The 27,062-nt window shown below is 40.7% G+C and overlaps 1 protein-coding gene and 1 long non-coding RNA gene across 2 annotated transcripts; both read right to left on the reverse strand.

Annotated features, from left to right (window-relative positions):
• Window positions 1-3,620: 3,620 nt before the first annotated feature.
• On the reverse strand, window positions 3,621-5,023 carry LOC310928301 (uncharacterized protein; the record flags this gene model as incomplete). Its single annotated transcript, XM_083890824.1, has 5 exons — window positions 3,621-3,817; window positions 3,914-4,090; window positions 4,215-4,487; window positions 4,810-4,924; window positions 5,015-5,023. The coding sequence occupies 5 exons, from the start codon at window positions 5,021-5,023 to the stop codon at window positions 3,639-3,641; spliced, it is 753 nt and encodes a 250-aa protein (XP_083746950.1). The 3' UTR covers window positions 3,621-3,638.
• Window positions 5,024-5,227: 204 nt separating this feature from the next.
• Window positions 5,228-5,779, reverse strand: LOC310928139. Its single transcript, XR_014592848.1, has 3 exons — window positions 5,607-5,779; window positions 5,403-5,520; window positions 5,228-5,319 (listed from the first exon to the last, which is right to left on the reverse strand). It is a non-coding gene; the product is annotated as an uncharacterized lncRNA (long non-coding RNA).
• Between the last annotated feature and the right edge of the window lie 21,283 nt (window positions 5,780-27,062).

Genomic DNA, 27,062 nt, shown 5'->3' on the forward strand with positions numbered 1-27,062 from the left:
TTATTTACCTTAGAAATCTACACATATTAACGAAGACGATCCCATGTTTTTATAATAGTCATGTCTGCACCAAATACTCTTACCTTTGCTCAAGATGAACTCATAAGCCCTCTGCATCTTCTCCAAAAGGGCTTTTGTGTAAGGACTGGGGGGCAGATGCGTCATTATGTCTGCTTCCCACCTTCCTCCGGCCCTTTTATTTTTTTTCCCAAAAAATAGAATGGGTTTATAGCCTATTGCCTCAAGTTTCTTCACCTGTAAAGAACACAAGCAGTTGGCACACATTAGTTAGCCACACTGCTTAATCAAATTAACCCATTAGACAGATGGGTCAGGTCAATGTAAGATAAAAGATCAGTGACAGGACAGGAGACAATAACAGTATGTTTGTAAAGACCAGATCATATTGTGCCTTGTATATGACAAGCAGAATGTTAAAATATGTACTTTCAGTTTATGGTAAATATACAATATGAACATTCTTACTTACTGCAATACGGGCAGAATGAATAATCCGCCCATGGTTCCTGTTTTTGAGGACTCCTTCTGCCCACTTACTAGTAAATGCTGCCTCCTTTTCCTTTTTTTGGGGGTTTGTGGAAAGACTGCTAAAACAGGCACTGCAGGATTTTCTGATGGCCTGATTTGGGGTATTACAGGATGGACAGGGCCTGAACTTTGGTCGTGTCATTGCAACAGAAAAACACTAAATAAACAAGTGGAATAAAGATGGACAGACAACACAAACAAAAATGTAAAAAGGACTAAGACAGGAACACGACTATGAAAGACTCACAGACAACAACAGGTACACACAGAATAACAATGAATGTGGCTCTTAAAAGTGCCTTTGGTTTTTATTTGTGAGTGTGTATGTATGTGTGTGTAAGTGAATGATAAATTTGATGGACCTGTGGAGAGAAAACAATACACTATTCAGACAGAATGTTTTACACCAGTATTCTCTTCCTCAGAATATTAGGCTATCTGATATATTACATCACTAAGTGGCTATGTAGCTACGGCTTTTTGGGGGATAATGTAACACAACACAGGTAACTGGAACTACATTACAACTTGAACTCACACTTTTCCCCATGTATCTGTATGGTTTTATGTGACAAATAAAGTTGAATTTGAAAAGAGAAAATGTTGTTATTCAGTTATTCTAGCCAGGGTGGTAAATTCATTTTATTTATTCATTTCTGTGCTAACATGATCAAATTCAACAGCCACCCACCCACTCTACATCATTATTTTTTTTGTCTGAAATCTAGGCCTACCAGCCACATTGTAGAATTTGGTGTATTATCATTTCCAACACTAGTGCTATGTAAGCTAATAGCAGATGGATAACTACTATTTTAATAAAGTTTACAGTCCAACAAACATGCTACACTGAACTTCTGAAGGTGTTAAAAATTTATTAAATTAATTTTGCCTGACTCGATCGTTTTGGGGTAAATATTGTAGGTTACGTGACTCCACTTACCGAGAGGAAAAGCGCGCAATGCGACACACAGGTGTTACACCGTATTTGGTCACCCGTCAGATTTGGCAACGTCCGATCCTTCAGTATAAAATGCCACATCAAATTATCTGTCGGTTTTGTTTTAATGATAACTTTAACATGAACACAAAAACGAAGTTGTGACCGACAAATCAACAATACGATACGTAAATGTTAAGGGAATTCGTTTTAATTGTGTATTATTCCATTATGAGAATTAGAGTTGTTTTATTCTGAAAAGCAGAAAAAAAACAACCACAAAACTCCAAAAATTCCTAAAATACAAAAAACAACAACATATATTTTACTTTTTCTTCACATAGATGCAGTGTAAATACTATTTTACACTGCATATTATACATATTTCATATATTTATGAGATATATCTTTTTTATATCTTAACTGTGCTGCTGATTTGTATTTTTTAATATAAACAGTGTTTTTCATAGAGTTGGAAGTTGTAAATACTATGTTTAGAGTACACAGTGGAGATTAAGGGATTGCTCAACACATTTGTGTAATTAGAAATAATTAAAAATATTGAATATTTAAATGGTTGAATAGATTTTGCCTACAGTATACTTTTTTGACAGAGCTCCCTAATACTGACTGATTTTGCATGATAGCTTAGGTCCAAGCTTTCTAACCTGGTCCCATGTCTGTAACCCCTTTTGTTGCTGAATTATGACCATTCAAACATGCACCAAGATCAAGGTTCAAAGGGCAGTCTTTCAAAGCAGGAGCCATATTGAGTTTTCATACTGACATATGTTACTCTCCAGGCTGAGACCTTTCCAATGATATATTTGGTTCAGCTCCATGACAAAGTTTTATTTTTTCTTTACATGGGCACAAGCTAGTGTAGGTGTAGTTTCAGACAGCACTTTGAAAGCCTAGTGAAATGAAGCCTGTTGTTTATTTTTTGTTGTTTTTTTATTTATTTTTGTGGAAATAATGATCAATAGCATAAGGCTTGGAGAAAGGCCTTTAATGTTGTGGGTTATGGGTTATTAAATTGTAACTGAGCACCATCATGTGCAGTACTATTTTCATTTAGAATAGAACAGAATAGAAAAATAAAAATGTATTCATCTCCTGGAGGGACATTTAGATTATCCAGCAGTTTAATTAATCTTAAATGACATTATATATGTATGATATAAAATGATATATGAAGTAATGTGTGTAGCCTAACAAATGGCATTGGGTACTTGATGGCCGCAGGAATGACTGATTTCCTACAGCTTTCTGTCCTGGAGGTGAGGGAGATGAGCTTATTACTTCGGCTGCTCCTCGAACCTTTGAGTCCTGTGTAGACCCACAACGGGTCACCCGGGATGGTCTTCAATTTACACCCCATCCTCCACTTAACCACAGCCTCTACCAGCTCCGCTCCCTCTCCCATCACAGAGCTACATTTCACGAATGAGCTTGTCTAATCTGTTCCTGTCCCTGACCCTAATGTTGTTACCCCAGCAGACAATGACAAAGAATGTAACAGTTGCTGGACTGATAGAACATGTGCAGCATTACATTAGAGATGTCAAAGGACCTGAATCTTCTCAAAAAAGAACCCTGTTTTGTGTCTTTTTGTCTCACTCTCTGCAGCATGGTCTTGTGTGTTTTTGTTTGGAGCGTGAGAGGGAGAGCTGGTAGCTACGTGCATCAATGAAAGCACACAGCGCACAACTAATTTATGATAGGGTAATAATCATTTGTGTGTGTTTCGGAATAGTGCTGGAGACCCCAAGTGACTCTTCATTGGGCTACTTCTTCTTTCCACAGTTTACCAACAAATCAGTAGCCTAACTAGTGAAAACACACTATTAGTAAACATGATATTACAATATCAGTTGGGTTATTTTATTACATTATTGGTTTTAATGCGTGCATGTGTTGAGAGATGTTAAGTCCAGTTTGATAACCCCGTCTTCATCTCCTTCAGATAATAGCCACCCTGTTACAAGATTTGATTCACAGAAACAGTGTTAGAGTGCTTTATTGGATGAATGTTGATGTCATGTGACAACATATCAGAGGGATCAAAACACTTCTACTTTCACAAAAATAATTTAAAGACACTGTCCAGCATTTGGCTGGTGGCTGGGATAGAAATCTCTGGTGTCAATTATTGTTCATCATCGGAAATTTCAGAGTCACTCTGAAAGTTGATGTCCTCTTCGCCAACCAAAACTTGGAGGTAGCAGTCTCTTGCTTTCATCCTCATCTGTCTGATCATGGACTGCTTTCTGAGGATGATGCTTCCCAGACCTTTTATCCCCTCTTCATTTAGGCCCCAACGAGTTTCTTTAAAGTACAATAAGATACATCTTGTGTTAGTAACTTTATCCAGAGTCATCAATGTTTAAGTATGTTTACGTAATAGATTATTTAAATGCATACTTTTGATTGTACCACCAGAAAGCTGGCAGTACATTTCTTTTAGTGCACTGGCACGACTACAAAGCGATTGCCAGTGATGGCCCATCTCCTTGACGAGAATGGTCTTCTCCTCCTGAAGCCGCTTCACCGCCATGATGAGGTCAAAGGCCCGCCTCTTCGTCCTTAGATCAACAGAGCCTGAAATGCATTTGTGACACAGACTTGGGTCACTGTCGAGTATTTAAAGGATACATTTGAGACTTTATGGGTTTTGATTATGTGTCAGATTTATTGAATGTATTCAATAGATTAGTGTACCTACCACTGTGTGGTAGCTGCCACGGCCATACTGCCTCGCCCGACAGAATGGTTTCCAAGCACAGATTTTCTGAGCTTGGAACCATCTTGTTGTATTGCTCCACTACAGAAGTGAGGAGCCCCTTCTCCTCCCGGATCTTGCGGCGGATCCTGGCACGGCCTTTGTTGCTGTCAGTATCTCTGTACAGACGCTGCGACCGCCTCTTGATGCATGCCACTAACACCTCAATTCTGCTGGCCAAGGCATCAGCATCATCAGTGGTGGTTGTTGTTGTTGCTACAGCAAAGGAAAAATAGATGGCTTCACTTAAATTGAACTTGTACATTATGCAATGCAGTATGAATCAATAATCTCAATTCAAAGCATTTCTTAAAACACATTTTGATAAGGTAATGGATAATAAAACTAAGTTTGCATTGATCGGGTAATCACAGAAAAACAAAACAAAAACAGAAAAAGACTAATCGGAGCTGTACAACTCTGCCATGAGATAATACATGGCAGAGTCCTGTCCTGTCTCATATGGAGACAGGACTGATCAACAGAAAATGATACAAAATGTTGGCTGGACTTGTATTACGAGTGACCATTTTCTCACCTTTTGCCCAGTCCTTCACATCGTTGGCCCAGTCTTCCAATTGGCTCTCTGTCACTGCCAACTGGGCTTTCATGGACTCCAGGTTCTGCAACTGGCTGTGCAGTGCTTTTGTGGTCTACAATGACAACAGACAATAAGTGAGAAACAAATGTTCAGCCCATGGCTTCAGATACCGCAAACATGGAATATTAGGGTGCTTTCACACCTGAATCATTTGGATCAGTTCTTCCAAAGGGAACACTTTATGTCATAGATCAGTTCGTTTGGTCACAGTGAACATGTGAACACAGCAATTGCGATGGATGCGGAACAAAACAAGCAGGCTAAGATAGCTTGGAAGTGTTGGTCTCGACTCATTTCTATCCGAGCCATGGTCGACATAGCAACCAACACAACACACAAGGCTACATAGGGTTACCTTTTGGTATCGGTGACTCAGTGAGGTGGCCAAATTACAGAACTTTTGCCGATTCCAGCGCATGGCCATGAGAGTCAGCATGTCTGTGCGCCCTGTAAACACAGAAAATATTTACCATCACTATCCTTACTTATTACACTTATGATCTAACTAATGCAGTATGTGGTCATCTCACCTGCTTTTGACATGTGCTTGGTGGTCACTGCTATCCTGGACAGGAAGGCATTACATTGTTCTACCTCCTCCCCAAGTGTTGAACCAGCTCCCTCCTGATATGCCCCACTCCATTTCACCTAAGAAAATAGCAATATGGAGAAGCTGTTCACATGCATATGCAGGTGTTCATATGTGGTTCCATTATATGGTAATATTTATTTACCTCACACTTGAAGTCATGGGCTTTGGCATGAAACACCGAGAGGAATGGTTTCATGCCAAGGAGGTGCCGGAGCTCTGGGCAGTTTTTCACCACTTTTTGCAGGTATGGCCAATATTTGCATGTGACATCCATGCAAAAAAAGGTTACTTGCCTACTGGCAAGCTTCTCCTGCAGGTACAGGGGATAGGCAAAAATTTCTCCCCTGTACATATTTAAAGCATGGAGCAGCACTCCATGCCGACACACTGCCAGCTCCAGTCCCTCCTCATCAACCTTACTGGCAGATCTTTGGGAGGTCTCTCTGGCTGCCGACCACTCCCCTCCACAAACACCTCTTCCAGAGACCTACAGTATGGAAAATGGTTGATACAAATGGTACACAGATTCAACTTAACTCCTTAGTAGAAGGTGATTACATATATATATATACATATACATATACACATACACACACACACACACACACACACACACACACACACACACACACACACACACACACACACACACACACACACACACACACACACACACACACACACACACACACACACACACACACACACGTATATATATATGTATGTGTGTGTGTCTACAGTCTTACATGTTTGGTTGTGTTGTGGATGTAGTCAACAAATGCGGCAACATCTTCATCTTTGGCTATGAAGGCACCTTCAAAGATGGCCTGCTCCTCAGATCTAAATAACAAAAGGGTGCACAGCAGTTTAAGATATCTTACAGTTTAAGGTTACTTGGTGAACGTTAAAGAGTTCTGTTTTCTTATTACTACAAACACACATGACATTATACACATTTGGAGTACCTAGCTGCATTCCTGAAACGATAATGCTTGCGGTTTCCATCGACAGATACCGCAAGCATATTTGGGGTGCATGCAGGACAGTTGAACAGGTCCTCCTCACAGATGTTGTCCACCTCATACCTGACAGCCTCCCACTCAAAAAAACTTTTCTGGAAGCTGTCCGGTGAGACCTTCCCAGTCTGTTTCAAAACAAGGAAAACAACTTCAAATAATGTGCAAAACATTGTTTCAGCCCACAATACAAAGACATGAACAACGCTGTAGGATAAAAAACACCTCAATACTCACACGGCCAAAGCGGACAGTTCTTTGATCCAGCATCCTTAAAAATGCCTGGCAGGACAGGCCTGGTGCTGCCATCTTCATTTCCTCAAAGGAATAGAAGATGTCTATAGCATACATTGTGGCGAAGTGAATGGTAGCAGGCCAGTACTCATTTTTTACAAGGTCTTCCAGTCCAGCACTCCAATTTGCTTGGCATGAGTCACAAGCCAATTCAGGCATGCTGAGATCATATCGTCCTAAAGAAAGGAAAAACACATACACTGTAATGTAAATTTAGCCACTTGGGGTAAGGATTTTTTGTAATGTGGCATACATTGCTCAATAGTCTTGCAGATTTCATGATAATAAATAATAACTTGAATGTATAGCCCCTTTCAGGGAGCCCAAGGACTCTGTAAATAAAACATGTAGGGATGAATATTTTTCAAGTAAGTTTCTTTACAAACGGGACAAAATCAAAGTTCTTCACATCCTCACCATTTATTGTGACCACAGCAACAGCCTTTCCAGGTTTGACCCTCAATGACCCTGGTGAACAACCGCAAATTTCTCCAGGCATCTCCAGAGGTACAAGCCGCTCTGAAAAAGATTATACATATAAATTACTATCATGGGAAATATAACATTGCAATGAGACAAAGATTCCTGGAACCACTTACAGACCTCATAATAGAAAATTAGATTTAGAAAAAGGCTCATGCAGTTCATTACCAAAAAATAATAAACAGACGCTCGAAAAGCTGATTTCATAAATTGTTTAAATAGTCAAACTAGTGAGCTTAACAAGTTTGAAAAAGGGGAATTACATTATGTGTACTATGTTGTATACACACAAGTCACAACTTACCACAATGGGAAAGAGCCTTATCCACAACAACAGTTGTTGGAGGCAATGGCTCAAAGAATCCGGCTGTCATTCCATCCCTGTTATGAAGGACGTGTCTGGAGTGCATGACAACGTCACATTCAGCACAGAAGAAGGGGCGTGGTCGACAGTCCCGACAACGGATGACAGCTGGATTGCTCCCACACTGTTGGCAGATGTGTGTGGCCACATATTCTTGTGAAACAAGAGTATTCACAAGACGGGGTCTCTCCGCCCTCCAGCTCTCTGACAACACACTTTTTCTTGTGCTCCAGTTGGAGGAAGCCTGAGGAGCAGCTTGTGATACCTGCTGCTCATCACCAGCATCATCCAGTGAGTGCTGGAGATCTTGTAGAAAACATTCTGTAAAATATAATGAATACTCAAAGACAATACTTTTTTTTACAATAGACGCTATGTCTTTACATCATGTTGCCCTGGGCAACGCCCCTTTTGTTTGGACTGAGTGGCAAAACAAACCTCCCTTAACGTGGTGAAGGATAACGGTAGTGAAAGATTTAACAGTTATATTGTCCATTATTCTAGCAAATTTGACAAACATGGACTTTAAATTCTAACTTGGGGTCAGGTATGTTGTACATGTATGTTTATGAATGAACATGTACTTTGGGCTTTATGGAGAGACAATGAAGTACATACCGACAGTGTCTGCAGCAAAGGCCACCTCACAGGTGGTGTCAGGTGCACTGAAGGGAGGATCGGGCTTGCGACTGTGACCAGCTGTATCTGAAAGAAAAAAGCACATTTCTGAATATATAACATTACCATTTCCTACACATCCCAAGGCTAATGGCGCATTTGTAGCCTGGTTATCACGCTGAGATGGCACAAGCTTAGTGTGTCATATCTAGATGGAGAGACTGTCTGGAGAAGACCAGTCAGTCATCTCTCTATGAGGCATCTGACAGGAAGTTGAGGAGACTAGACTCAAAATGCAGTATGCGGAACTTGGGGAACACGTGGCGAAACTTAATAGGGAGACAGGGGCAAGACACAGATAATAAAACTAAAAACAAAATAAAACAGGAAACAGAGAACTTCAAAATAAGAATATGACCCAGGTAAGCAAGACACAGAACTTCAAAATAAATAGGATATACATAAACTACACAAAATCCAGAGTAAATGACACTAAGACAAGACAGAGGGAATTGATTACACAACACAAGGAACACAACAGGGATGCCGATAATGACAGCATCATATATTATATACATTCATTACATGAAGATTTATTACTTTCTTACGGTACTTGCCAAACGGAAAATCTACCCACTATTACTTGATTCATTTTGGACCCTACCACCACACCTGACATTGTGTTAAAATGGTAGACAAAATAAGCCCTGGCTTCAGTCTACACTGTTTGGTCTTTGTTGAAAGACTTTTTTGTAATGTATTGACTGTTGATTTCTGGAATAAAATGAAGTAATAAACATGTCAAATCAAATCATCAAAATATCTTGCTTGAAAAAAATAATACTGACCCTGACTTGACTGGTTCCTGCTCGATCTTGGCCTCAGAGAGAGCAGTTTTCCATCGCTGTCTCTCTTTTTCCAACTCACCCTTGGCTCAGGTGGTAAAGGGTGGGGTGCTGCTGCTGCCGCGCCTTCCTGCACCTCAGCAGATACATTCTCAAAACCGTGGAGGTGGTCATTGAGCTCAAACTGATCTACCAGGTCATCCAGGCTCATGAGTGGATCTTTTGGATCAGTCATGATCGGACAGATCAGACAGACAGATAGACAGACTGACAAAGAGATCGACAGAAAGAAATACAAGGACGAGGCAATCTCTCTCTATCTCTCACGCACACACACACACGAGTAACAACGCAAAACAGACTGACAGGTACACACACGTTAACTTACAGCAAAGACGTATAACAAAACAGAGTGGCTCTTAAAAGTGCCTTTGTGTTGCTGGATGGTGAAAATACCGATGAAACAAAATGTTTATTGTAGATCAGAAACACCTGTTAAAAGAAAACAATAATATTTAGTAACTTGTCATTCTTCCAGTACATGTTTATATGCATGTTATATACATATGTTTATATTTACAGTTTAAAATAGAGAATGCAAATGAAAAACTCTGCACTAGTAGTGTGAAGATGTTGTTGCGCTATTATGGATAGTGTTTTGGAATAATTTTACTCTGAAGCATAGCCTCATTTTATTTTGAAGAAGACCGGAAGTAAGGAGAGTCCTGCTTTATTTATTTTAGCGGCGTTTTTTTATCTTTTTGGCGGATTTTGGCCATCATAACACTGGGAAATAGTCTGGTGCTGAAACACGATCCAAAACAGCCCCTTGTTGTCAAGGCCACATTATACTTCTCCGACTGCGTAATGCGTCATACTTCTCCGTCGTGGTGACGGATACACACTGCAATTTCCCGCCCGATCAGTAGGGGTCGCCACGCAAGATTGTTGTGCTTCTGGCTACAGTGAGCAATAATAATGGCTGTTTCTCACTTTTCTGTGTCACGGAACGCAGTTTTAAGATAATTTGAGGCGAGAAATTAGCCATTTAGAGTCTAAACATGTAGTTTGTGTATTAAGATATCACGTATTTATAGTTTGGCAGCGACGTTGTCGGCAGTGACCAGCTCTGCGTCTGTGGACGCTACTAGGTGCGCACTGTGAGCCGGCACAGAGCAGCTTAGCTCGGCCTGTCCTGTGGACACAGCTCTTGCCGTCTCCGTTGACGGAGTGACGGACACTTAAAAAATATTTCGTGCAGCCGGAGACGACGCAGACAATCTCAGATAGGCTCTTCGTCGACGCAGAGGGTCTGCGTAACCTACGTAGAGCACTTTACGCAGGAGTATTAAAACTGGGCTTTAAAAAATATTTCGTGCAGCCGGAGACTCTCCGAGAGGCAACCTACGTTGCGTTGGCTTATAGTGAATTACTGGCGGTGATATACTCTTCACCCTAATATTTAAACCATGCAAGTAATTCATCACATTTAATAAAAAACAAGTAGCAGACGTCGCCATACAACTTACCTTCACAGTAGTTTGGGAGCGAATGAAGCGCGAGTTCCCTGGCACGTCATATGACGCAAGAAACGTCACGTTACCATGACAACAGAGAGCAGAGTACCTTGCTTCCCGTGGCGTCTTTTTCGGACGTTGTAGGGAGTTGTGGGAGTTCTATGTAAAACTGTCGGGTTGCCCCGCTCGTCACCACATGACGAAAAACGGGTACCTAATGAGTCAGGCATGTGACGATGAGGGACAGTGACCGTTCGTCAGGCGCTTGACGCAGTGGGAGTGAGAACGTGTTGCAACAACAGCCACTGGTGGGACACATGACCTCAGTCACAGGTCTCTGCGGTGTGACTGTCATGGATGTCAAATGGCTCCGCGATGTCACCGATGATCCTGCGCCCCCTCTCCTTGGTGTGTTGACAGTTTTGTGTGTTTGTCTGAATTAGTTGAGAAAAAGATCAATAACAGTGTCAAACATTTATATTAAAAACTGTAATCAGTGTAATATTAAATGTGGCAAACAACAGATATGGATTCTTACCAGGATGAGAAAAGATAGTTAGTTGTGCCTACTGATAAAATACAGCCACAGTTTCAAATAATACTGCATGTAGCAGAAAGACTGGAAACTAACTGAGTTCATTTCATTGAATGATTTCAAATCCAAACTGAGAGTTCTGAGGCCGACCACAAAAATACACTTGTTTTTCATTATGTGCTTGTAAATTGAATCTGGACTATTTTATTTGTTTTCTGTTTGTGTTTTAACTGGGTAAATTTGTTACTGTCGAGAGTTTCGTATTTGTTGCTGCCTATCTTGGCCAGTACTCCCTTGAAAAAGAGGTTCTTAATCTCGATGAAATGTTGCCGGTTAAATAGAGAAAGTAAAAAAAAGGGCTTATATTTCCACAAGAAGAAATACTTTTTTACTATTCATTCAAAATCTGATCTAAACATATGAAACACGTTTTGAAATTGCAAAACATCAAATACATTATATTTTTAGTGGTAATAACTAAGTGTTTTTCAATCTCCCCTTGTAATGTGCAAGGTGCACATGCTATTTTAACTACCATCCAAGACATAACAAGCTGGAAATCTAATTTGAGCCATGCAATCCATAATAATTTAGTATTTACCTGTTCTAGACATTGTAATAACCACAAAAGGAATATATTTCAGGGATTCTACTTACTTCACTGTTGATTTATTCAGTCAGATGAAACAAGGAGATATGCATCCAGGAAAATTCATAAATTAAAATTAAATATACAATTCAATACAAATGAAATGTGAAATTACTCATTATTATTTTTCTGTGCAAGCGTGTGACAGAAATATTATAAAAACATCTTCAAGAGTGAGTTTGCCCTGCATCTCAATATCTGAGTACGCATTTGATTTCAAATCAACAACTTCCCCCACATAGATTCCAAATGCACAATTGGCATCTTGTCACACCTTGCGAACATATCGACGAAATACAGTAACAGCTCGCAAAAAAAAAAAAAAACTTTCAAGCACTCTCGCTTTTCATATTTTATTCAGATATAATTTTCTATCATCAAGTGCAAGGTGCATGAGGGACGTGTGATCTATGGTTTTTGAAGAGGGCTCATGAATAAGGGCAGTGGGGAGAGGCCAAACAACTCTGTCAGACACCAGCAGTGGGATCTCTCCAGGGATTGCTTGTGACAGCCTCTCTCTCTCTCTGTCTCTCTTTCTCTCTCTTGTCCTGTTTTGATCCCGGCTCAGTCCTCAACTGCTTTTTGGCTGATCAGTGAAATCGCAGCAAAGGTGACTCATGAGTCATAATACATTTTCAAGAGCGGTAAATTAATTCTTTGGCGCTTTGTCAATACCCGCACTTGGATAAAACAGAACAATGACGTATGTCCAACTTTGCTGCTAAAATGACTTTAAGCTATAGTTCTACACCCACGCCCATGTCATTCACACAGTTCTAACCTTGACATGTACAGAAAGAGAGCTTGTTTGTTTGAAGGGGCTTGCTGAAGAAATTCAGTTAATGCATTATGGTAATAAAGTAATATAGTGCAATGTCATATATTGTGGTAGAATGATATACCTATAAAACAGAAGAATGAGTTGAAATATGATCCCTTATTATTATTCAGCTTTAAAAACGTTCAGCTATATACATACATATATATATATATATATATATATATATTAAAAACAGTCTAAAGGTTATGTAAATGTATAAGTTGCTACAAAACTAACGTTTAGCAACAGCTTAACCTACACATAAAAAAACAAAACAAGGATGCACTTTGACATAAACTGTAGATCGGCTAACAATCAGTTTGTTATTTGTGGGGGTCAACATAAGAATCCCAGAGTGCTGCGTATGAACTGAATACTGTACTGTCTGTCCAAACAGATAAGCATGTCTCAACCGCGATTGATTGAACTGTTTTGTTTTTATTGGCAACACTCCACATTGGTTGTCAAACACCCACAACAATAGCGCTGCAAGGACAAACAGTATATCTTCCGATGTATAAAAGTTTTTGTTCACGTAGCTGAAAAAGTTCCTTGCATCACAGTGATTTTTGGCGGAGAATTCTGAACTTGCAGATTATGTAACAGGGTTGTTACAGGCCTCGGCACAGAGAGGATTGATCGTTTCATTTACTCACTCACTCACTCATTGTCGACCACTTTATCCTCCACATGAGGGTTGCAGGGACACGCAGGGCCACATACAAAGACAAACAACCATTCACTCTCACACTCACACCGACAGTCAGTTTAGAGAGTCCCATTAAACTCTGCATGTTTTTTCGGACTGTGGGAGGAAGCCTGAGAAAACCCAGAACACTCCACACATCCGGTTCAAAGCCCAGGTCTCTTCTTGCTATGAGGCAACAGTGCTTCTTCTGTGCTGTGAAGACCACCTTTCATTGGTCTAATGCCCACATACAGAAGTGCTGTTGGAATTGTAACTTTGTAATGTCACATACTCAAGCCCCAGTCCGACTCTTTTCCAGTCTCCTGTTGTAAAAAATCATAGTTAGATTCCTCAAATTTCACTGGGCCGATGTTTCTCAAAAAGCTATTTGACTCTGCTTAATCAGACTAAAATTGGTCTTTTCACCACTACATTCTACTCTTAACACTCAGGTTAAGGATAAAATAATTATTGTGTAACCCACGACAGGCTGTAATTTGTAGAGATAACACGCAGCCACCATCTTTTTCTGTGTCGTCAATGAAGAGAGTAAGTCAGGCTAAAAAACACATTTAGGATTTTACAGAACCCACTTAGATAAGCAGCCGCTGTTGGCTTTTTTTTCTCTTTTTCTTTCTTCTTTTTCTTTCCTGCTTCTTACTTTTTAAATCCTGCATAATGAATCGTGTTTGAGCTTACACTGATCAGCCCCAGCATTAAACCACGTAACTGGCTTTAATGTTGTGGCTCAACAGTGAATATTTCTTTTGAAAGAGTTAATTTTGTACCAAACCAGATGCCAGTTTTAATGTTGTTGCTGTTAAATTGCTGCTTTGCTTGTCTACATTTGTGATTGTTTTATAACTGATCTGATCTGAACTCAAATTGATCATCAATTTTGTTGTAAATTGCTGCAAACACAATAAGCTGGGGAGGTAAATCAGCCAGGACGAGGATGGCTCTAAGGAGATTGTGGCTCTCCTGGCTGGTCTTGCTTCAGACTGGAAATCATAAAACCGTGTCTATGGATTTCCTGTGACAAAATGTGATGTCCAGCCGAACTAAAATGTTTGAATATTGTTACGATTGTACCTGCAAAAACCCTCAGCGTATAAGCGCTAACACTGTGATGCAATGCTGACCTTAGAATTACAATTACATCTCCACACCTCACAGAGAAGCTGCATGGTTGTGCTGTTTTAGTCTTTTTAGATAGAAGCATACCATTTTTTTGAGAACCTCCATAGCCCGATTTAATGTTTTAGGGGTGTGTAATTTTCATTCAGTGGCTCAAATGTGAAGTGGTTTTATTTGAAGTTCAGTCTGTTTGGGCAAAAACGGACATGAAGACATCGCTAGACTTTAAAACATAACCTAAAATCATCTGATAACACAACATTATACGCCAATAACAATATGGCAATAGAATATTAATATATTTGAAAACAACAAATGGGAATACCATGTCATTTCTAGGAGAAAATACCAAGTATAAATTAATAATCACAAAGGAAAATGTGTGTGTGTGACAGATGGATTTCAAATGTCTTTTATCATAATTTTCACTGTTGATTCTTTAAAAATTAATTCATGATCATGTGAGGTTGCAAGCTGATGTCGTCTTCTGTAAACCTCATTACCAAACTATTACATTTGTGCTTATTACTACACTATCAGCATTGTTATTATCACGGTGGACAGTGCATCAGAAATAAATTACTAAATTGTTATCATACATTACGTGTTGTTACAATTATAACAATATTATATAAATAATAAATAAATATAAATATGAAAATAATTGGCAACAGACACTTACAGACATACAAGAAACCATATCTCTGTAGCTGTTTTTTTTATTATTATTTTTTTTAATTGCGTGCAATTAACACAATAATTTATTTTTTATGTTTAATTTCCTGGCAATCCGTTTAAGTTAATCACATAATTAATTGACTAATTGCTGCGGTGTTGGGCCTTATTATGTTCCTGCGAATGATTCACTAGCATGTTTCTTTTAGATGTGTTAAATGTGCTAGAAGCTCAGTTTTATCCAATTTCATCCAACTCTGTGCGAGGTTGCCATAGTTTATTAATAAGGAAAATGTGACAGTGATAGTCGGAAATATGATGGCAATTTAAGGGTGTTAATGTGATGTTTGTTGACTTCGACGACGACAACAACAACAAACAGAAGATATTAGGCAGTGGCGATAAACAGGGCAGATGGGAAATACATTCGATTGTTCTCATGTCTCTCTAATGGAAACATAAAAGGAACAAGTGAGCGCCCTTCATGGCAATCGACAGTTTACAACGGCCCTGAGGGAAGATGACACACCAGGGGAGTGCAGACACAAGTGTTTTGATTAGCATTACTAATTATCTTCAGACCATTAGCAAAGAGGAGAGAGCATTAAGTTAAATGGCCTGCTCCAAATTCTCTTTGTTTCAGCAACATAAATAGTTAGACGACGAATCTGATCTTCATCTCTTTCTTATTCGCCCCTCTTTTCTCCCCGACTCCCCCCTTTGTTTCTCTCCTTTTGAGGAGAACAAAATGAGTTGGGACCTTGTTCATTATAATGAAATCAGACAACATTAAACTGTTCTCCTATTAAATCAGCCCGTTGTGGATGATAGATCTTCTCAACACACAGGACAAAATGTCAACCACAGTTCACACTCACACACACCCAGGTCTCTGCAGACCAATGAATGTACTGCAGCTTCTGCTGTCACATTTAGACAATAATTATAGTATATATTGTCACAGTGGATGCATCCTGACAAAGCACAAACATGCCATATGCAGATTGGCCAGTTTAACAGGCTGAGGATAAATCAACATTTTGTTGTGTGAGTACGGACGCTGGGGAAATATTTATCCTGCAGGACAAATGATGTGTGTGACAAAGCAGCCATATTGGGACGAGTAAATAAGGCAGATTAAGTGTTCTGGTGGTGTTGTGTTCCCAGACATGTTCTAGCAGGACAGATGGAGGCAGTGAGACATACAACGTGCATTGTTATCACCGCAGACTGGGCAGAGCCGCATTGGAATTAATCAAATTTAAACAAGGACCCAAAATGCGAATTAGCAGGGACACTTGAGGCTGAACCACAGAGGACTGGCCTCTGAAGTCAAAAGCAAACAAACAAACAAATGGTGTCGCGTCAGTTTTTCTGTAAAATGCTGCTATAATGTCATCAACGATGTCCGTGCGGTCTTTTTTCCCTCTAGTTTAGCCTCATCACACTCCCACGCAGGTGTTTTTAAACCTGTTCCCTTCAGCTCTCTAATCATGCGCTGTCGCCAGAGCCGTGTATTTCTCTTTTCTTCCCGTCAGACAGGAGAGTCTCATATTGATGTCAGCCTGTTGGTAAGGTCTCGGCAGTCGAATGAAAGGTCAGAAAACAGACTCTATATTCCTTTTCAGTAGCAACCAAAGCCACCCACATGTAATACTGTGCACTGCATTATAAATCCTGATGAAAAGACACAAGTCTAACCCTTCATCTAACCTAACTGGGAAATGTCATCTCTTTCACTCACAGACCTTTGCCTGTGCTTGTGTTTGTTGTTGCTTTACCCTGTAAAGCTACGTGATCCTTGAGGGATTATCCTGAATCGAAAGAGTTGAAAATAATCCAGTGATATTTGCCTTTGAAGCATTTGCTGTATGTGACTGTGATTGGATCTGATTGATTAGCTCTTTAGACTGTAAGATATTGTGATAAAAACATCATGCTCTTTGTAAGTGAATATCATATTTTTTCCCCCAAAAGAAATAATGTGCGTGCAATCTCTCAAGCTCTATGAGCATTTACCTCCTGGCAAAGATCAGACTGAGACACTGAGAAACAGATCAGTGGAGGTGTCTCTGGGGAAAACTCTGTCTTCAGCTCACTCCGATAATAATAATGATAATAATAATAATAATAATAATAATAATAACCCATGCCTGCTTACTGACTCGAATATGCAAAGATACATGTGATCGTTCCTTATTCTTTCTTTCTTTCTTTCTTTCTTTCTTTCTTTCTTTCTTTCTTTCTTTCTTTCTTTCTTTCTTTCTTTCTTTCTATCTCCATACAGTATGCGTCAGTACAGTATACATATTTTGTTTACACACTGCATGTATTGTCACAGTGTGTTTCGCTACTTATTTACACCGCATAATCAATGTGATAGCACTCTGAGACATTGCAATTACACTCATTACCATAAAAACAATCTCCGTGTAGATCCACATACAAGAGGGACCCATCTAATTGAATCTATTTCCTTTGCAGATGATGGATTCACCTTCTGTCATGGTGGATGTTGTCTGATTTCCATTTTCCAATGCCGGGGAAATATGGTTATATTTTCTGACTTATCTCAGCCGCCTCTACCTCATCTGCTGTCCCTCTCTCTCTCCCTCTCCCTCTCTCTATCTCTATCTATCTGACTGCCTCCCTCTCTTTACCAGCACTAGCAGGAAAAATGATGGTAATTGGCCATTTTGGACTTGGACAGCTGCTAACATGAAAGAAAAAGTGGCTTCAGCTTGGAGTGCTGGTCTCTCACCTCTTCAACAGTTTTCCCCCTAATAACCATCATGCTTCTGTTCCCACTCGTACTCTGTAATGTCAGTAAGCATGCATAAATAAGTGAATCCGCACCCAGGTAAAAATGGAAAAACACATAGGAGACATTATGAACACCTGAAAGCTGTCTCGACTGATTTCCCCTCATCTTGACTGATTGCAGAGAGCAGAGACAGACGTATATCTCCCATACACAGATTAAAAAGCCGGTTATCTTGCCCCTTAAAGCCTCTCAGCAAAAATGATGTGCTTCACTGAATAATAAATGAGAAAGTTCCACTTGACTTGTAGCTTTTAATTTAAACCAAGCCATTACCTAACTTGGATCAATTAAGCATTGTCAGATTGTATGAAAATGGCAGTGCAAAAGTGTGCGATAGTTCCCTTCTTTTGACTGAACCTCTTTTGCAAATGTGTAAAGCAAATGAAATTACCCAGCGGAAAATCATGGAATTGAATGGAGTGCTTCTGTTATTCTGCAGAACATCCCAAAGCTCGGTACCTTGTAACGGAGATCCAATCGATGCCTGTAGCTTTAATCACATCTACTTTTACTGCAACCCACATCTCTGAGGTCTAATTCTTTACTTTCACACCAAATTACTTTTCAGCTTGAGGCACATTTTCCTCAAAAAAAATGTATCTGTGGTCACAGCTTCAGTGGTATGACCATGATCCATTGATTGACGCACGGCTAAGGGCTGAATCCCAATAGAGCGGAGGCATAGTGGCACGTATGACTGGCTGGTGAAATGGATTTACTGCACATGTAACCACACCTTCATCCGAAACGGATGAGCCCAAAGCTTAAAGATACCTCTGTCATTAATACGCGGGCCTTGATTTGTATAGGAAAAAAAATGTGGGGCACAGTAACTACCTCCTTTCAGGGTCGATATAAGCAATAGCTCATTGAGCACATCTGATAGTAAGAGCTTTTTTAAACAAGAGAGTGAACAAATGCCTCAGAACTATGTAGTTAATTAAAATCTGTCAGTTTCACCAGTTCATCGTTTCAAATCAATTCCATTATGAGTTTGACTCCCCTGAAACCTGGATTTGCCTGTGTGGTATTACCTCCGTAAGAGACAATTTGCTCAAATGTATGCTATATCTAACTGTTAATAATAAAGGATTGTCTTGTAATCCACTTGCAGGATGAGGTCACAGTCACACAAAGGGCCAGAGTGCCATCATGTGGCAAAGGGACTTAACTGCAGATTGGTGCTTAAAGTGCATTGTCCAGGAGGAGCCGCGTAGACTCAGTGTTCACGGGTCGGAAACAGAAAAACAGGAAAACTGCTTTGTGTACATTACGTCTAAAAACATGCATCACATGGGGTCGAAAATAACCATTCACATCACATGCAGTTTGATCATAAATTATTCAGTTTCAATAGGTACCACTAGGTGTCTCTCTTCATCTGATTTTATTTCTGCTTTTGGATCTTTGGAAAGTCTGACTAATTGTACATGAGGTTACATCACTCTAATAGAGAGATGTGTGCGAGCAAGACAACAGTGTGTGTGTGTGTGTGTGTGTGTGTGTGTGTGTGTGTGTGTGTGTGTGTGTGTGTGTGTGTGTGTGTGTGTGTGTGTGTGTGTGTGTGTGTGTGTGTGTGTGTGTGTGTGTGTGTTGTGTGTGTGGTGGGGAAGGATGCACTCTTCAAACTGCACGAGTATGTGCACAACAGCACGATCATATAATAACACACATTCATCAAGTCCAGTTTCCATGTAAGCAAAGGAGCTGAATGTACTAATTACACACGGCAACGTCTGCAGCGTCCACTTCAGCTTGTTTCGGCTGCATGTGTATTTTATTTGGTTGCTCCATGTTTTTCCATCTTGTTTTGTTTTTTAATCTCATTCATCTTTTATCGCTCTCGAATATTTTCAAGCCCCCCTCTCGGGATGGGTGCAAAGTAGCATTGCATCAATCTTTAGATTTTCCTATTTGCACTGTATCTGTCCCTGTCAAATAAACAATAAAATAATCAATAAACAGGAGAAGAGTTGTGTCTTTGAATTCTAGTTGGTGTCTGGATATATTCAGGACCTATTTAATACATATACTGCTCCCTAAAGTGGTCAGGAAAATGTTAATTACTCTGATGCTGCTAATTCCTGAGCCCAGTCAACAGCATTTCATCATAATGATGGTTTAAAATACTCAAATACTATATTTAGGTGAGGCATTCTATTCAGAGTAATGAAATTAATCTGTCATCGTATTTCTACTGTGGTTCAAAATACACACTGCTAGAGATTACAACATATAGAGAGATTATATATAAAAAAAAGAACAATGTCAAAATGTTAAATCCTCTGCTCCCTCTCTTGATGATAAGACAGAGCAAGGAAAAAGGAGAGAGCCTCTAACTAGGACACAGAGATAGAGTGAGAGGATTTGAAGGAGGGATTATATCTAGTAAAATCTAAAGTGACTATTAACTTGGCAATTGCTCCGTGTCCATCAAAAATAGGGCCGAATTAACCACTGTTTTTACAGCCTAATCGACACAGAGGACACTGACCAGAGACAATGATGTGGTCAGAGGTCAGCATTCATCAAGGAGATAAAAGGGACAACCTTAAAAGAGCCTTCTCAATGACAAATCAGCAAGAGGAATGCCAGTTTACGATCAATCCCACGTGCGATACTGAATGTGTGTTACCTCACCTCGGATCTCAATCCTTTACTTCTCAGCAATTCTGACAATTTTAGTCGGAGATGATTTGTGAGGTTTTATCTCCCTTTGTTCCTCTGGGTTAAATATCCCTCCTCAGCTGAACATGATCCCGCCCTTTATCACCTCATCCCCTGGGTTTTCCCAATCAGGGACTGTGCTCTCTAAAATAAGCTGGAATCACCCACATGAGCGGAAATGCTGCATTGTGTGTGTCGGACCGCTTCTCTCTCACTGCTGCTGCTGCTGCTGCTGCTGCTGCTGCTGCTGCTGACCCACAAACGCAGCCAAGTCCAGCTCAGCCCATGGCCGGTAGAGAAAGACACAGAGCCAGAGAAACAATCACACACATGCAGAAATAGGACAAACATCTGCCTGATCTCATTCTTGAGAGAGACATTCCCTCAAAGTGAAGAGAAATGTCCACACTAATAAAATACACCTTATCAAGTTGTATCATAAAATAAATAAATAGGCCCGCATTGATGCCAATACATTTGTTGACACAAGAGCATTTTATGTAAAATGAAGATGGTCTTTCTGGAGTTGAATTCCTAAAAAATCTGCGGCTTCCTCCCCTGCTTTAAAACAGGAAGTAGAACTGTGGTTGTCTTCCGCTTGTCTTGTTTATTCAAACCCGCCTTCCTGTTTTCAGATTAATCCCGATAATGGCTGAAAGTCCCCAGCTGAAACCTCCTGGCACACACACACACACACACACACACACACACACACACACACACACACACACACACAGTGTGTGCGCCCCATCCTCTGTATTCTCTCTCCCTCTCCCGAAAGGCATCTAGAAGTGTTGTTTGGCGAAACCTTCACATTCAGACCAACATTCCTGCTGTCCGTGTGTGTGCTGTGTGTGAGCTGGTATACATATGTATGTGTGTGTCCACATGTGTGTGTGTGTGTGTGTGTGTGTCAGTGTAAGTCTCTGACACAGACTGAATCAGTCAGCCAAACTGACTGATTATCCCAAACTGATTGATTATCCTAAACTAATTGTAGTTACGATCCACTGAGAACCGTGTGTGTGTGTGTGTGTGTGTGTGTGTGTGTGTGTGTGTGTGTGTGGTGCCATGTGCAGCCAGGCCAGGGAAGTATGCAGGTCAGTGCTGAGGGAATGTCAGGAATGTCAGTGTAATTCAAACTCTCTTTTACCACCATAGAGGGCAACTCTACTATACCTGGGCATATTTTATACCAAATGTGGGCAAAAATGTCAATCTGCCAGTGTATACAGAGCCGTAGTGTACACACACACACACTCAATGTGTGGACATTGACACGCTGCAAAAGTGTTACAGCCTCAATGGCCCCCACACCTGCGCTGAAAATGAAATCTGACTGAAATCCCAGCTGTTCTCACACTAGTTACACCTCCTGTGTTCAGTTCCCAGGCTTTAGTAAGCCTTTCATTTGATATCACAACATATCTTCACCCCCCCCCCGACTCCTTCCCTCCCTCTATCCCTCCCTGTCTGGCCGGCTTTTTCACGCCAGCCTGTTTTCACTCACAGGCTTTTGACAAAGACTGGTGAAATAATTACAGCTGGGCCTAAACACGGTGAGTGTTTGTCTCCAGTAATCTCCACCAAGCCCACGATGGGGACCGTGTCATAGGAAGAGGAGGAAGAGGTCGATTGTTCCGTAAACGAGAAGCCAATGACATCATTTCAATGAGCTCTGTTCAGGGTGTTCAACACTCTCAGTAAAATAGAAACAAAATAAAGCAGCTGTAATGTACACAGCTCTCCAAACATCAGCAAAAACTTATCATTTCAGACACACACAGGCCCAGCTGGATGAGAGTCTTTAAATCTCTCTCCCTCTATTCACCACTCCATTTCTCTTTTCCTCTCGTGCTCTCTGTCGCTCATACAAAACAAGCTGTTTGGATGAACTTATGATGTAAAGATATGAGGCGAGTTTTGTGTCTGAATAAACCAGATCTGAGCAAAAAAACATTTGGCCCGTTTGAGCCAGGATGTCTTTTGTGACGGGGGAGGACAGCAGGAAGACGGCTTGGGGTTGTGAGGAAGTGACTGAGTGAGGGAAGGGAGGGAAGAATGAGGGAAGGGAAGTGAAGGAGAGTAACAAACGGCAAGTCAACACAAAATTCCACCGTAAAATAAACAAAACAAGAGGGAATAATGATGGAAGTATGTATATAAATGAATAAAAACATACATGAATCCAGATGCTCCGTTACAAAGAGGACATTTGAAGACGAGGCGTTGATAATTTGCACTGATGTTTGTGGATGAGTTATGAGGAAGTGTAACATGTACGTCACTATTTGTGCTACTACTACCACCCCAGCCTCAAGTGTTTAAAGCCGCTACATGAAGAGGGCCACGGAGAGGAGAGTTGCTCCAGCAAGCAAGGGAAGCGCGGACACATAGAGATATTTACATACAGTCAGACAGACTTCCTGGCATTGTCAGCCTGAGAGCGTTGATGTCAGATCCACTCCTTCCTGCGCAAGAGGGAGAACGCCACGACATGACAATGGGCCTCAAAACAGGACAAAGAGGAAATGTTTAAATTTAGGCCCCTTCTTCCACCATCTCCTTTTTCACGGCGATGGAACTCTGAAGCTGTTTAGTTTTTGTGAATTCCTTCAGTCCCCCCCTCCTCGAGCTCCCTCTCCCCATTGTGTCATTTCAATAGAAGGATTTTCACATTCAACGCAAATCCCAAAGGAGGATCAGTTAGTGAGACCAGAGTTCAGTCAATCACTTGTTTTCACTGATGTTCCCTTAGAAATCATCAAGTGTGCAGCTCGTACAAATACACACAGCCAGAAATATCTCTAAAATATTCTATAATGGCTCTGCGTAATGCTTTGATTTTTTTATAAAATAAAGAAAAATAGGATTAGGAGCCAATATATCCAACTTGACCTTCTTCATCAAAAGACACACTTTATATGTTTGTGGGCTTTAGGACCTTTTCTGGCATAAACAATGACCTTCTCAAGACCAAACCCTAGTTCGTGAGGCAAAACCTAACTTCTGAGAAATGTGTTACAAATATTTTTATTGTGGTTAGCTTACGCTTAGGGTTATGGATTTATTATGTTATTTAGGGAAGGTTTTTCTTGTCCAAATGACTGGAAATCAGTGCAGTGAGTCCTAACAAGGATAGCTGCACAAACCTGAGTGTGTGCTTTACATTTCTTCTAACCCAATGTTTTGAGGACATATGAGCATGTCAGCTTCAAAGGAATGTCTGCAGGTCAAAATCTGGTTTTGGGGGTTCAGTTATGTTCAGTTCAGTTCAGTGACAGTCTTCTAGGGGACATTTGTTTTGAAGTTGACAGAACAAAAACAATGAACAACCAGCATAGGATGCCATAAAACAAAACAAAAACAAAAAACTCAAAACAATGTCAATCAAATTTAAAGTTAAAAAAGAGCTGTAATTGAATGAGATAGCGGCATAAATACAAGACAAAGTGCAATGAAATCAATAATAACAGTGCAATCAGGACCAAAAAAAATGTGCAAAGTGGTAGCATTGATTGCACAGGGGACAAAGGAACATGTATATCTTTAAGTTTTGACTCTGAGGAGTTTGTATCTCTGTGCTAAGGGGAGCGGAATGAATTCACCCAGAAGTGGACAGTCACAACTGGACAGAGTCTTCTGACAAACAATGTCTGTAAGTGAGAGCTGCTGGAGTCCATGACAGGTCTGGGTTAGAGTTAGTGTAAGTCAGGATAAGGCATTTACACTGGGGCTAAACTAGGGAATAATGTGTCTATAAAATGTCCTCACAGGTATAGAGAGGCAAGCGTGTGTGTGTGTGTGTGTGTGTGTGTGTGTGTGTGTGTGTGTGTGTGTGTTCTGTCTGCGTGAGAGCTCTATCACAAACCGGAGTGTCGGCGTCTGCAGCAGCTTTACAGGGCAAGAGTTCACTGTGACTCGGGCAGTTTCTCCCCGTGTGATCGACGCTCACCGAGGTTTACGAGTAGAAAAGCACACACATGTGACCCGGAGAGGAGTCGCAGTGTCCACAGCAGCAGCCGCTCAGCTCCACACTGACGCAGGGATGTGAGTTAAAACCCCCGCTAAAGGACACCGGACACGGCTGTGTCCACTGTGAGGACGGCTGCGGTCCCGCTTTACCGGGAGAACTTTTTTCCCTGAGGTAAGTTCACAGCATAGTCAAAGGCGAGATAAAGCTGTCGTTGTTTATTATTAGTATGCTTTATTTTGTTTTATCTTAACTCGAACGGTAAGTTTCCGGAGTTCCCGGATTTTAAAGTGTAACTTTACTTTACACGGCAACGTGTTACTTTTCCTTCCCCACTGTCATTTTATAAGCGTCAAAAACGCAAGACTAACGTTAGAAAAAAACCGTATTTATTTATGAAATTCGTGAATATTACAGCTATGGTACAGCTATGACGATTTAAGTTAATGACGCCATTTTTTTTATGCGCCCAGCCCTTGATGAAGTTACTCATCTGTCACAGCTTACATTCAACTAAGTGTCAGATAGAGTGGGGTTTTTGTGACAGTGTATTAATAACATATTTAACCATTTATACTCCAGAAATAAGCTTTGTTTTAAAGTAAAAATAACACATTATTAGAGTAAGTAGAGTAGCTGATAGTCAAGTGTCATTAAAGAGATTAAAACAGAGTTTATGTAATGACTCTCACATAACATCCGTCCATCATTAAAAACACTTATGCATTAAATTATGACAGTCTACGATAAGGCCCACATCCTCAATGTTGATGAATGCTGAAGGCGCCAAATTACACAAGATGCTGCCATACACATTAAAGGGATTATGAAATTAGGGGGTGGGGGTTAATTAAAAATGTGGTATAGTGGAAGCATCTTCATCCTCAGAGGGTGCTTATCTTAGTTATGATGATGTCACAGCCGGAGCAGGCCTGAAATAACCAGACATTTCTCTGTAGCAAGTGTTTCCATGACAACACAGCCTGCTGGTTTAAATGGTGGAAGGGGGATTGTGTCTCAAATAATTACTATGGATAATGTGGACTAAACATGGCAATGGGGGTGTATGTGGCTGTTGACCTGTTGTGAAAAAGCCATGACAGAGCATCACAAAATCACGGCTCTAATGTTTCCACTGTGTTTTACGTTGTGAGTAACTACTTAAATCATCCACACTTCAACACTTGACCTCTTGTGACAAGTCATAGCTGGAAGAGACCATCCTCTCAAGTAATAAAGTCCTGCATTAATGTCACCTAAGCCTACGCAGGTACAATGTGTAGGATTTAGCAACATCTTTTGGTGAAGTTGTGATGTTGCAGCTGAATATCCCTCACTTCACCCTTCCCTGTCTAAGCCCTCAAAAAAATGGATTCAATATTTTATGTTCCATTTCTGGCAAATTAACACAATTTCACCTAAATCTTACACACTGGGCCTTTAATGAGCAAGTTCTCATAATATACTGTTATATTAAATGACAAGTAGGGCCAGGTGATTTTACCAAAAAAGTTATCAGGATAAAAAATACTAACATCAGTAGATAAGTATTGCAATACATTATCAGATCATTTTAAAGAGTGATTTTTGCTTCTGAGTGAAAGATGAAACCAATTAATTGTGCTTTTACACGTCTTCATGGACCGAAAACAACAAACATTTAAACAGAGAGATTAGCAATTACGCAGTGTGTTCAAAGTGTGCTTGCACCACATTGTGATAAGTTGTTATTATTGTCCAGCCCTAATGACAGTGCAGTCGCTTTAATGTCAAACTCCCAAATAAAACTGTTGTTTTGTTTTCTACAGGTGTTCAAGAGCAAGCGAGACAGGCCTGAGACACAATGTCTGCTGGAGCTGATAGCTGACACTGTAGAATGAGAGAGGATGGAACAGAAAGAAAATCCTGCCCCCGAGAGCAACAACCCTAATGGGTTTGTCAACCGAGTGTTTAATGTTTCTCTGGATGTGGCGAATGAGAGCAGCAGTGTTTATATTCAGGACCCTGGGCCAGGGCCTGCAGAGGGGCAGGGAGGCACCCAGGCTGCCTCTTCTCAGTCCGCTGTCAAGGACAGACAGGAGGTCAACCGGAGGCCCCGGGCATCAGGGGGCATCTGGAAGATCTTGAACCGAAAAAGAGGTGCATCAGAGCTGGACAGGCGTCCCCACTCCATGATCCTGCCTGGGGAAGCTTCCATCCCTAAACTCTCGTTCGCTGACAAAGTCCGCTCCTTCAAGAAACTTAAATCCCCCTCTGTGTTTAAAGGCCGGACAGGAAAGTTGTCCACAGCAAAGTTCAGCAACTCGCTGGTGGATGAGGACTCTTTCTGCCCTGACATTGGAACTCCACAGCAGCCCAGTAGGGGCACACTTCGACACCGTGGCAAGAGACACTCGTATGCTGGCTATACAGCAGAATTTGACTGCTCTTTCGAAGATATTGACCTATCAGCTCCTATTGATGGCAATCAGCAAACTGTACAAGGAGAGGTTG

This window comes from Microchirus variegatus (genome assembly GCF_963457635.1).
Source record: "Microchirus variegatus genome assembly, chromosome: 6".
Lineage (NCBI taxonomy): Eukaryota > Metazoa > Chordata > Actinopteri > Pleuronectiformes > Soleidae > Microchirus > Microchirus variegatus.